At 45.8% G+C, this 13466-nt stretch overlaps 1 protein-coding gene across 9 annotated transcripts in view; it reads right to left on the bottom strand.

Moving 5' to 3' along the window:
* Positions 1 to 13466, bottom strand: part of Ankrd44 (ankyrin repeat domain 44) — a 242195-nt gene that overhangs the window by 86833 nt on the left and 141896 nt on the right. For all 9 annotated transcript variants that reach the window (XM_087200340.1, XM_087200341.1, XM_087200344.1 and 6 more), the window contains 3 exons: positions 10670 to 10812; positions 9463 to 9675; positions 81 to 159 (listed from right to left, as the gene is read on the bottom strand). In XM_087200340.1, the coding sequence (XP_087056466.1) occupies positions 81 to 159; positions 9463 to 9675; positions 10670 to 10812 (435 nt within the window). The remainder of the gene's footprint in view (positions 1 to 80; positions 160 to 9462; positions 9676 to 10669; positions 10813 to 13466) is intronic.

The raw sequence follows: 13466 nt of genomic DNA, 5'->3' as shown, positions 1-13466 counted from the left end.
CACATCCAGATGACGGAAAGCCAAACTCGGTCAGACCGAGAAACTGCTCCCCAGAAGACACACGGGCCCATCTCTCTTACCGTTCTGAATGAGGGTCTGTGACCGCGTGAACCGTCCGTGGACAGCTGTCATGTGCAGGGGACTTTTGCCATCTTTACTCTAAAAACACGAGAGAAGGGGAATCATGAAGGTGCTTGTGAGCCAGGACATCAGTCTGAAAGATCCTCGTGGGCACTGCTGACAGAGCTGTGAAAACATCACTTGCAATTAAAAAAAAAAATGGTATCCTCACTGTGTTGAGACGGGACAAATGCAATAGAACGCATTGGGTAGTGTGTGTCTGATCCTGGTTTCTTGTCTCCCTCAAATGCTGCCCTCCTCTTAATTATTATATTTGTCTGGGCTTTGTAGGACTTTACTGAGTCTCTGAGTTGGTGATTGCTAGGTGGCCTAGTTTGTGTAAATATAATGTGTTGGTCTTTTCTCCATGTTCTTTTGGGGTTTTATTGTTTACAAAATTCTTTTTGTATTGAGAGAAAAATAGTCAAAGCACCTTTGACAGAAGGTTCTGCACCAGGCAAAAGGATCTGAAAAATAAGTTTGGGGAGGCTCTTTTTGAAGTGGTGATCGTGAACCATCTTTTCTTTTGTAGTCCCCTTTTCCTTGTTTCCTATTTGGGACCAAATCTGTCCTAAAAACTGGACTCCTACCTTTGTCTCTCCCCTAAAGAAAACCTACACACCCACACACACAAACATATTTAATTCTTGGAGTATCTCTGCAACTCTTAAGAGACTTATGCAGAAATCTTGAAGGAGCAAGGAGCCTCTACCCCTTGTTCCCAACCTCCTGAGTCAAGACGGTTATTTGATACAATTCATGCCAAGCACCTGCTGTCTGGATGGATCAAACCTACTGAGTTTGTAATCCTCGAGAAAAGGAAGTGGGGGCCTTGGGGGCCTTCTATGTGAAAGTGGGGTCAGGAGACCAGGAAAGGGAGTATGAATGTATATTCAAGTCACTCAGAAACTTTTATGCGGGTGCAAGAAACTTATGTCAAAGTGGCCTCAAGATTGTTTAATAGGAGACAGATGAATGTAACTCCATGTTTACTGCTAGAAACCAAACTTTGTGTGAAATCTTGAATTTATGGAGAGGGATGGAGGAGGGAGGGTGAGAAAGTATGTACCTGTCCTTTCCCTGAATCCTTCACACCATTCCTGAACTTCCCAGGACCAAGCCCCCTTGGGCTTTGGTGACCCCATCACCGGGGTGTCTATTTGATGGTTGATTTTGCTGTACCCCTGTACACTTACTTCCTTTCCTATTTTCTAATCATTTTCTAACACGAGTGCTGACCCTTCCCTTCTCTTTTCCCCAGGAAAATACAAGGAATAAAAAGTTTTATTGGTACTAAAAAAAAAAAAAAAAAAAGGTATGAATAACAATTCCAAAAACCAAAATAATTTTGAAAGAAAAAAAGACCTATGAGCCCCCACCCGCGTTACAGTGTAATGGTGCATCCTAAAGAAGCAAAGGGAAGTCTCGTCCAAAATGGCTTTGTGACCTGCTGACAAAGGAGTTTTCTGCAAGGTGATTTTTTTTTCAGTTTTTTAAAAGACATATGCTGTGTGACCTTGCATGGCATTGTCTGACATGCAGTTTAGGGGTTGACTAAACTGCAATAAATCACTGCAGCTCTCAAAACTGACGGGGAAGCCTCCGCCATTCCCTATGTTCGTGTTCCACAGAAAGACATTTCTGACTGTCTGAAAGAGAATGCTTGGTTCCTTTAATTCATTAGAATCCTGAGGACGAAGGGCCGAGAGTGTTGGGGAAATGGTCACTTTCACGATCAGCCGGAAATGCGTGCTGCATGTACGCAGCTCTTATTGATTGTAGAAATTGTGATCCTAACATAGATTAAACCAAAACATCCAAATCATATAGAATCCATGTATTGATAATTACACCTAAAATAAAGGTTTGTTCTGGAAATGTGCCCAAAAGGAAATATGGCTGCCACGGTAAACCAAAAGCATCCCAAGGAGAGAGGAGGAACAGGACGTGTTTCCAACTTACAATGGTTCCTCTTAACAGTTCTCCGACTTTAAGGCAGCGGGAAAGCAACTCACATTCAGTAGAAACCATACTTCAGATTCTGAAGTGGATCTCTTCCTGGGCTAGCAATATGTGGTAGGAAATTCTCCTGGGATGGGGTGGCAGCCGTGTGAGCAGGAGGACAAGCGGCTGATGCTCTGTCACTGGGCTTATGTTGAGGAGCTTACATGAGCTCCGTGTATTTCCAACATACAGTAAGTCTGTATCGGGGAACCTAGCTCCACTAGAAGTCAAGGAGCATCTGTATTTTTATTCAAGTATTATATTATTTAAAATTCATGTAACTGCTATTTTTCTGTTTCATAAAGATAAACATCTCTATCTAATGTTAAAATGTGAGGATTCCAAAATGAATGGTTTTTTGGCAATAAAATCTAAATTCCTGGGCTTTAAAATGACTTTGTTTTTAAAACTTCATGCTGGAAAACAATCATTTAAATAAGATTTACATAGAGTGGGCCAAGGTCAGCCTACATTGGACTCCCCCAGGCCTGCGAAGAGGAGCTCTGAGCTCTGATCTATACCTGCTGAACCAGAAGTGGGGCAGAGGATGCCCATTTCTAACCCACACAGTACCCGACAGAGTAAGAGCCACTGATTTAGGCTGTGAATGCAAACAGCTCACAGAGTTCCAACAGAACGATTTTCATTACAACCAGTAAGTCTCCTCCTTCGACAGGAGGAAGTAGTTGCATAAGGTCTGTTCCAAGGGAAATGTTCATCAGAGTGATGACTGCGTCTTAACTGAAAAACAATTCTCACCTAGATGGTTGGGGGGAGAAATGAGAGGATAGATTTGATATGACCATAATCTACATCAGAAAGTATTGAGAAAGGAAGATAGAACTACATGAACGCTTGACTGGAAATCGTAGTTTTAGAGGAAAAGAGAACCCATGAAGAGGACAAGGACTTGGAATCCACACCATGAAAGCTGCTAGAAGCTCTGTCTCCAGAGCTTGCTCCTGGCTGTCACACTGCACACAGTTCAAACGATCAAAGGGCCTGGGAATGGTGTGGGAAGAAGGATCTAAAACACCCTCTTCCAATGACCAAGGGGTGACAGTCCACTAAGGTTAAGGAGAGGACAGAAATTTCACAGTCGACATTCACTTGTCCCTAGGTGGAGCTATTTCTTTAAATTCTGCTCCAGTATTTTCTCTTAAATTTAATATGAAAATGTAATTATCATTTAATTAAATAAATATAAAGCTATAAATACTTCAGTGTTTAGAAAATATCTTCATAAATATTTAACCAAGCACTTTGCCATGCCTGGAAAAGAGCTTAAAAGCTTTTACCAAGGAGAAAAGCTACTGACTTGGTAGCTCTCCAAACTGCAGGCAGAGTCAAAGCAGAAGTAACCTTTTTTTCTTGAAGAGTGTAGTCTGCAAAGCTGGCCCCACTTTGGGAACAGTAAACAACATGCCCTTATCCGTGGAAGAGTCTGTAATACTAGTCAAGGGACAAATAAACAGAGATGTCCAAGGTTGGTAAAATGCAAAGTCTGGTTCTAAGGTTGGGGTGATGGCTGCTCAGACTATTCCTAAACCTTTGCCTGGGCTCATCTATTATTGAACCCAGGCCAGTGGTGGCAAACCTACGGCACTGTGCCTCAGCGGCCATACAGAGCCCTCTGTGTCGCCACACGAGACAAGTCACCCCAGCACCCCAAATGCAAACTTTTACCTTTCAGTGAAAAGCTGTTTGTATCATTGAAAGCTCTGGTAGTGTGTTTTTCTTTTAAGCCAAAAGATGTTAATGTAGAGTTGTTTTTTCTAAACTAAAGCCTCAGTATTCAGGTTTAATAGCAGTGTTGGTACTTCGTGATAGATAAATAAGGGGGTTCAGGGCTGCAGTTTGGGCACTCATCTCTAAAAGGTTCTCCATCGCTGCTCTAGGCCATGTCAGACCTTTTTCTCATAAGGCTCCACACGGGGCAGAGGCGGGGAGATGGGAACAGGAAGTATTGAGAATACCAGGGCAGCCATTTGGGGGAAAGAAGGAGCTTGTTATTTCAAAAATCTGTTGAAAATCAATGAAGTTCAAAAAGATAATACTATTTCTTCAACCTTTAAAAGCTGGAGCGCAGCATATTTGGACTGAGACCAGGGGTCCTGCTGAGTTTCATTATCGCCTGAGAGATTTTTCAGGCAGGGCATGTGGCTGGTGCTGCTGTCCCTAGAACTTCAGTGAGTCTCCCATTTGTTCAAGGCCTTGTTTTTTACAAAAATGTTTCCTAATTTGCAGTCTCCCTCCAATTTCCTAGATATGCTTTCCCATCTGATTTCAGACTTTGAAAATTTTATTTTGAGAATTTACTTAAGTAAGAAGCTCTTTCGTTGATTTGGGTATGGTCAAACCCTACATCATAAAGAAAAACAAATGAAAATTGAGAAAGTTTTATGACAATATTAATATTTTTTCAGGGCAGAGCTCAACACTATATAAGAAAAATTTATCCTTGAACCAAATGGAGTCTTTCAATGTTCTTGAGTACTATTTCCTCAGAGATCCATCCACTCTTTGCTTTGATTCCCAGTGCCTTCTTTCCTCATCCTCCAGCATCCCACCAACCTCCTCTAAAGCTGGACGCTGTTACTCTGGGGCTCGGAAGCATGATGTTGTGGCAGGCCCTGAAGTCACTCTGCATGGCAAGTTTCCAGGGACGATGCCAAAGCTGGAGAACGTGAGGGAGGCACATAAATAGCAAGCGCCGTCTACACACTGGTTTGAAACAGCCACATGTTTTTAATAATTCTAAATGCCAAAGATGGCATGTGGTGGACATCCTCTCCGGACTGCCAGGTGCCCATCACTGCTTACTCTCGCCTCTTCCAGTCTGTCCCTTCACCTGGGCAACACAACCCACTCTGTAGTCTGGCCCTGGTATGGAGAAGGAAGGGGAGCAGCCCACTTCAGCAGACATGTAATAGGCTTCAGTTCCTAGCGTTTGACAGAAAAGAATTGAGATCACAGGCAGGCTACATGTTCGTGACCAGGAGGCAGGTGACCAGGCCACAGCACTTCCCAAGGCTACCCCTCACCCAGCACTCTAATCCCTGCCAAACTCGCAAAAACAGCCTTGAGAGGTCACGGAGACCGCAATGAGGTTTGTAATTCAAATGAACCTGCAATGGTTTCTTTGATCAAGGGCTATGTTTCTATTATTTTATCACAATTAAACTAATGCTGCAAGTCAAAGACAGGGCTGTGGCCAATCTGAGCAATCTGTAGCATCCACAGCACTTGTCTCCTCTTCCTTCCACCTACCCGGTTACTGTTCCTGAAGGCACCCTGGAGTGTTTTGTAAGAATAGAGGGAAACAAAGCGAACACGTGGGTGGATACTGGCTGCATTTCAATGCACTATTTTGCTCAAACTACGGGGACTCTTAAACAAACATCAATTGTCTTGCCTCTACAGACATTTTCAAAATCCACGGAGCAGTGTGGTGGTGCTGAGAGATAAGAACTTTAATTAGAAAGCTCCCTCCAGAGTCAGACAGGAGATGGTCCATGCATCCAGGGTGCATCTGGAATCACTGAGGAGGATTGGAGGGAATTAGCAACCAGCGCAGGAAGACAGAGGGAGGAAGACGGGCACACTGGACTCAGACATCTCCCCTGCACTGATTACATCTCACACTGATTCAATCCTAGGCTTCAAAGTTGCACTGCTTGAGTTCTATTTGTGATTGGCAGCACAGGGGGAAAACTGAATATTAAAATCAAGTAAATACGCATTTCAAGTCCATTTTGTGGGAAAGAAGAGAAGGCTGCCATAAATCAATGTGCATGGTTGAGTCTCTTCTCCATTCTGAACTGACCCTGGCCAGTTAACCAGAAGCAGCAGGTCACTGGGGGCAGAAAGTGGCCTTCTAGCGTCAAGCTCAAGGCACCCTGAGAGCATTAGGGAGGGCCTTTGCAGAGGAAGTGAGTTAATTAAGCAGAGATGTTGGAGCGAGCTACTCTCTTCAACTTCGATAATGTCCCTTCCTTCGAGGCATCCACAGGCTGCCCGTCCCACAGCAGGACAGCAGGACAGATGTCCAACACGTGGAGTCACTGATGACTGCGGCCTCCCCTCCCCCGTCCCTGTGACTCCAACCACACAGACTACTTCCCACCCTCAGCTACAGCTCCTTGGTCTCTTCATGTCCCAAGGCCTTCCTCTTTCCTCTTCTTGGGACCTAGATGATGTGGAACCCTGAACTCTCCATTTATCCTACTTTTCTGACCCTGCCTGCCTGCCACCTCCACGGTGATACCTCCCACCCTTCGCTTCCTCTCTGACCTTCTCGCACTCTGCCTGTTCCATCCCATGGTCCAGCTCTTTCTCCTCTAACCCTAAGAGCAGGGAGCTCCTGGGGCCCTCTCCCCTCCCCTGCCTACACGGTCATGTGCTCTCTCCTTGGGTGATGCTCTTCCCGCCTAGTGTGAATGAGGCAAATGTCTTTTCTTTCACCCCTGCAGCTCTTCTATGCTACAGTGTCACATCTCCCACTGCTGCCTGGCTGTGCCAAAGGTCCCTAAGGATTAAACTCATGGGGTACCTCCTAAGCCTACTCTTCCTCCTGATTCCATCTTTTTTTTTTTTTTTTTTGAGACAGGGTGTCGCTATATAGTTCAGGCTGACCTTGAGCTCACTATGTGGCCCAGGCTGGCCTTGAACTTCCAGCAATCCTGCCTCAGCCTCTGAGTGCTGGGACTAGAGGTGTGTGGCACCACGCCCAACCACCCACTGCACCTTGATGAATGTTAGGGATGATCACTCATCAAGTGCTCGGCAGGCGTCAGCCACTGTTGGGTGATTTAAGTAAGTGCGATAATTCCATGTAGTCCTCACAGGGTTCTCTGAGGAAGGTGTCATTACTTCCTAATTTTACAGACAAGCACACTGAGGCCCATGGGAGGTTGCTCATGATTAACAGTGATTCACAGTGAAGGCCAGGACTGGAGTCCTGACCGCCTGACGAGCGAAGCCCGGGCTGCGTGGCCTCTCCCATCCTCATGTCACTCTTCACCCCGCCTCTCCACTTGCCTGCAAGTCCGCTGATTTTCTTTCCGCAGGGCCTCTCTTCAGCTGGCTCCTCCCAGTCCCTGTTCCTCATGCCCCTTCCCTGCTGTCTAGGTCAGTTTTACTGGCCCTCAATTACCCTGTCAGCCCTCTAGGGCCACTATGCCTGCAATAGAAAATAGATGCTGTTTTACGTTTTGGCTTTTTTGAGTACAAGAAGAACACATGCCAATGCACTGGATATAAAAATAACATGTGCTCACTGTACAGTACTGAATATTTTTTAGAAACTATTACTTTTGGATATAAAAATAACACATTATGATGGATCATAATCAGAAGGTTTTTTTAAAATGGAAAAAACTAAAATCCAAAAATCATAATTTTGTCTTTCTGCAGTGATAGCTGATGCTAGTGTGTTAGTCTATACTCCTGATAGTTTTTCTATGTATATACACATGTAACTTTTTAAAATTAAAAAATGGGATCGTATTTATCTGTGATAAAACTGGTATTATATTGTCTTTGATAAAAGTCAATTTTCAAAGGAAAATCTGTATTTCTGTACTAGTATGCGCTTTTCTAATTACTAATGATAGTGAATGTTATTAATTACAGCAAGTCCCTGACTTACGAACTAGTTCCATTCCGGGAGAATTGTTCGTAAATCAGATCAGTTCATAAGCTGACAGTGAGTCTGACACAGCACGCCTATGAAAGTTCCCAACTCGAATGTTCCTAAATTGGGGACTGACTTACTAAAATCTTTCACGTGCTTAAGGGATATTATATTCTCTTTCTGGTGAGCTGCCTTCCCCAAACTCTCTAGCGGTTTTTCAGACTTTTTCCTGTCGGTCTGTCTGTAAGAGCTCTTCATACTAACTTTTTTCTTATCATGTATATCGTGGAAAACTGTTCCTGAGTTGATCCCTTCAATTTTGTTTGAGTGTGTGTGGGTTTCCTCCCTTTCTGTTGTTTTGTTCTGCCATAGAAATGGCAGTCTTCATGCAGTTGTACATGCTCTCTTCCCATTCTGTCTCCTGCCTGTGGCTCTGCGGCAGCTCCCTGCCTCTGAGGCTCAGGCTGACCTCACAGCCCTGTCCGCTCCCCAGCTGCCCAGTGAACAAATCCTCTTCCTCAGTCCTCTCACATTTCGGCTTCTTTCTGGCTCTTTTCTTTTATCCAATTTCTATTCAATCACAATAAATGGCTGCTCGGACCATCTGCCCATATTTCCCCAAGATTAGTAAGTATGATACAAAACGTAAAAAGCTTTAGCAGTGAGTAGAGAAGCCTGATGTGATCTTCTTGAGAAGGACCCTTGTGCCACTGGAGACAGCACGTCCCAGCACTTGCACTAGGATTCCTGCTGTGCTTGGGAGAAGGGCAGGAAGCTGAGGACTCAGAAGGGCCCCCTGCCCAAGCCCCAACAGCGGGGGCCTGAGTGAGGTGCACCCACAGCCTGTGCCCCCAGTGCCTGCTGCCTGGGCTCCTGCCACGCCCTCTCTCCAATGATCTCTGTGCCTTCTCCTCTCAGCTGATCGTCTCTCAGCTGAAAAGCAACCTCTCCGTGTCCCCAGACAAGAGCACTCACTCCTCCTACTCTGCAGCCCCTTATTACTCTCGCGGCACACATCGAGTCTCTCCTGCCTGGTGACTGTCTGAGCGCATGCTGTCTCCTTTGTATACTGCAGATTCCTCGAGGGAAGAGATCACATCTTGTCTTGGAATACTCCTCCAGTGCCAAGCAGGGCACTAGGTTGCCTTACTAGATCTGACTAATAAAGCTGTGGTCAGGAGGCCAAGGCAGGAGGGCTGGAAGTTCGAGCCCAGCCTGGGCAACTTAGCAATTTACCGAGACCTTGTCTCAAAATAAAAAATAAATAAACAAACAAAATAAAAAGGGCTAGGGCTATAGCGCAGTGCAAAGGCCTGGGTTCAACCCCCAGTACTGCTCAAATCAGAAAAGAAAAGGAAAAGAAAGAAAGAAGAGAAGAAAAGCAATGATGCTTGGGGCCAGGCCTAGGTGTGGTTGCTTTAGGAAGGCGTGTGGGCTGCTTAGAGCCTCCCTTCCTTTGGATTCTCAAAAGCTCAGCCCTCCCTATGAGCTCCATGCTGACCTCTGCGTGAGACACTGGGCAGAGTCCACACACGTGAGACACAGTGTTTGTCCCTGGATTCCCCCTTAAGCTACCGAGCACCCCGCTGGACCCCGTGCCCCTGCAGGTGTGGGCCAGGGCGCAGGGGCACGGCCTGCGGACACAAGAGGTAAGTCCCAGCACACAGGTGGCTCAGCACGGACTCGGAGCCACTGAGCCGTACCTGGATGTTAACGTCCGCCCCGTTGTTCACCAACAGCTCCAGGCACAGGGCGCCGTGGGTGGAGGCGGCGGCGAAGTGCAGAGGGGTGAAGCCGCTGTGGTTGGGCTGGTTCACGTTGGCACCGTAATCGATCAGCTCGCTCACCACGGCATCCTGGCCGTTGTAGCAGGCGATGTGCAGGGCCGTGTTCCCGTAGATGTTGATTTCGTCAATCTGCAAGGGAGGCCGCCAGGGGCCCATGAGATCACCGGAGCCAGTGTGCTCCACCACCACAGAAGCCCAACAGCTGCGGCTGCAGAAAGGAACCACTGCCCTCCGGCATGAGTTTTCAAGCTCACACACTCAGCCCGCAGGCCATTCTGGGCATGCTTCTCACCGAGGTAGAGATCAGCAGGAAGTGAACGCGATGAGAACTGACCCAGGAAGAGTAAGAGATTCTGGACCGTAAAAGCTTCATTCTGGCCGGGGAAGGATGAAGGGTGAAAGGCAAAGCTGCTTTCAAATTGCCAGAAGAGAAGTGGCTCGGGGCGGGCAGGTGGCCCAGCACAAGGGCCAGGGCACGGTGCCCATGGAGAGGAGGGCAGGGTGGCTCAGGGCCAGCTGTGGAGCCCACACACGTCACGCTCGGAGCCCTCGGCCTTGCATCAGGCTGCCTTCCGGTTTCAGAGTGGCCCCTTTCTGGGCAGGGTTTAGTCCCTGGCTCCCTGTGGCTTTCCTGGGGCTGTCTAGGTGCAGGCGTTGCCCGCCGGTCTCAGTGTGGCAATTTGGTTTTCCATTCCCCAGAGCACAACACCACTCCTGCCGCGCTAGCTGAAGGGCGACGGGCAGACAGCTCTTCTAGCCCAAAGCCGGAGACCTCAGCTGCTTCTCCCGACACCCAACAGTCGTTCTGCTGCAAGCTGCAAAAAGGGTGCTGTCTGAAGAACGAGGACCAGGAACCCCAGCCAGTCTTTAAGACCGACTGTTAATATGTCTTTCCGAGGATACATGTTTGTGTTCTCTATCTGTGTTGACATGGAAAGTTGGTCTGCTTCTGGTTTTCCATGAGTCCAAACCCCACTGTCTTTTATGAGGTGCCCAGCTTAATTCAGAAAGAAAGGATGCTAGGAAATAAGTGCTCCCCTTTGCACTAAAATGTGGGACTTAATTTCAGAGAGCAGCAAACCCCAACCCTCAGGCCACGCAGGGTACATTAACTGCCACTCACCTCCACCCCGAGATTCAGGAGATGTTTGACGACGTTGATCTGCCCGTTGGAGGCCGCAGCATGCAGTGGGGTGTAACCCTTCTTGTCCTTGCAGGTCACTTCTGCGCCATGGTTAATGAGCAGGACCACGACGTCCAGGTGGCCTTGACAGACAGAGGTAGAAAGCACCGTGAACATTTCCGGGCAGAGTGACAGCTCATTTCACCTCGACCATCGCTGTGAGCTTTTCAGTGTCACCTATCTGCTCAGCTATCTTTACAAAAAGCTGCCCCATGACAAATATTCAACAAATATGTACTGAAGACCTACTATGTGCTGGGCAGTATTAAATGCTGCAGGAAGACGAAGGACACGCCTCACGCAAGACTGGAGGGAGCTGTAGTGGAAGGAGGTTGCCACCGTGTCTGCAAGTCCTGACAGTGTGCTGGAAACGCCGCCTTGTAAGGTGTGTTAAAGTGAAATCAATGCTCTGCAAATAATGCCATTCCTCCCTGAAAAGTCTTAACAGGAGAGATTTGGGATGGAAAAACTGATAGAAGAAAAAAATCAGTCAATCAGAACGGGCCCAGGTGATTGTTAAATCATAGGACATTGCTAATGTTGAGTTGATTTATTTTCACTAAATTCATTGGTACATTTCACTCATCACTGGGAATTTGTGCCTGTACATGATGTATCTTGGTTCTTACTTTTTCCCATTCCCCTTCCTTCCCTTCAACCCCCCCACCCCTCCTATTTACAAAAGCTTTGCTTCTGTTTTCTTCCTTCTTTTCTCATATTTTTTTTCTTTCCCTTCTTTCCTTTCCCCAGCCCCCCTCCCTAGTTCCCCAGCCCCTTTCCCTATTCCACAGTATCTGTTAGACATTTTGGTCCTCATTTACACTTTCAGTTTCTCACACAAGAGAAACAGTTCAGTTCAATTTAAACATGTGTGTCCTATTTATTTTACTTAAGACTATGGACTCAAGGTGCATCCATTTAGCTATAAATGTCTCTAGTTCATCTTTCTTTATGGCTGAGTAGTACTCCATTTTATATTTTAAAAAACCATATCTTCTTTATCCACTCACCAGTTTATGAGAAATTGGGCTATTTCCAAGAGTTAGCTGCTGCAAACTGTGCCACTATAAACATGGGTGCACAATGCTGTGGTATGATGCTTTTAATTCTTTTGGGAACATATGCAACATGGGAATAGCTGGGTAAAATGGGACCTCTAGTTCTGTTTTTTCGAAGAATCTCCACACTGATTTCCACAGTGGTTGCACCAGTCTACACTCCCACCATCAGTGGAGCAGTGTTCCTCTTCCCCACAGCCCCACCAGCATTTGTTTTTGGTTGATTTCATGATAGCAGCCATTCTTTCTGGAGTGAGATGGAATCTCAGCATTGTTTTCATTTGCATCTCTCGAATGACGAGTGATGTTGAACATTTTTCATGCATTTATTTCCTGCTTCTACTTGTTGAGTTGATTTTTAACCCAACATAAAAGTATTCTTATTAATTGTGCTAAAAAGAAAATCTTCCTCCCTGCAGCTCTTGTGAGCAATTTTTCCTAGGATATTTTACTCTGTTCCTCAGCGCACTAAATACAGAATGATAAATGAATCTGCTTTTCACTCATAATTGAAAATTTTTTGAAGCTTCATCATCATTGCTCCAAAGATGGTAAAATGAAGGGCAGAAGACAATTCTCAACTCCAGGACCTAAAATGTGTGCATGTGTGTGCACATGTGTATGTGTCAGAGAAAAAACCAGTTTGGTATTGACTTGTTTTATTAAAATTTGACTTTTTCTCCCAAAACTTGTCCACAGAAAAGCATTTTATTACTAGTGATGCTATCTAAAGCTACTGGTCCTGGTTTTATATTTTTTCCAATGTGTAAGCTGGTGGCACACGTAATAGTGATGTTAATTCTTTAAAGCCATTTTCCCAGATGTTTTCAGTATATGTCAGCGAAGGATGAACGTGAAGGCCCGATTCCCCGTGCCCACCCCACTCTTGTTGAGTGTATGTTCTGTCTAAATGTCTCTCACCTGGCAAACCTCCCCTAGCTCCTGTCCTCCACCCTGCAGGACCCGTGCCAACATCTGAATCTACCTCAGCCAGCCGGAAAATCCACACCACATGGCTTTTAAATTCTAATGCTTGCAAAGTTCTAAGATTCTTGGGCTTTTGAGCCCGAGGGATCATTCAGCCCCATGAGTAGCCACAAAATTCATTTCATCCTGGCCTAACCTGCTGGTTTTTAACTTTTTTGGGGGGCTACCAGAGTTCAAACTTGGGACCTTGCACTTGCGAGGCAGGTGGCAGAACCACTGAGCTAAATTCCTGGCCCACTAACCTGTTGTTTTTCTTCGTACATTAATGTTAACTTTTAAGATGACAGGAGCATGTATGGTTGTTAAAAAGGACTTAGTAAGGCACGAAGGTGTTAAAAGGAAACCAAAAGCACCAGTTCCTACAGATAAGCAGTTAATATTTCTGCACATAATATTTTCCAGATTTATTTGCTTATTTACTTGTTTTTGCAGTACCGGGGATTGAACCAGGGCCTTCACACTGAGTACATCTCCAGCCCTTTTTATTTTTAATTTTTTATTTTGAGACAGGGTGTTGCTAAGTCACTGAATTGCCAGGTTGGGTTCAAACTTAGACTTTCCTGCCTCAGCCTCCAAGAGTGCTAGGATTACAGGTATGCACCACTACTCCTGGCTTCAGATTTGTTTTTATTCTATAGACTTTTTTCCCCTACTAAAAGGAAAGCCATGCTATTCATTCTGTTTTATGGTCT

The sequence above is a fragment of the Heterocephalus glaber genome, unplaced genomic scaffold (assembly GCF_053883595.1).
Source record: "Heterocephalus glaber isolate CG9 unplaced genomic scaffold, H.glaber_assembly_v1.0 deba00001743, whole genome shotgun sequence".
Taxonomy (NCBI): domain Eukaryota; kingdom Metazoa; phylum Chordata; class Mammalia; order Rodentia; family Bathyergidae; genus Heterocephalus; species Heterocephalus glaber.
Note: the sequence above shows the minus strand (reverse complement) of the source record. Positions and strands in the feature narration are given on the sequence as shown.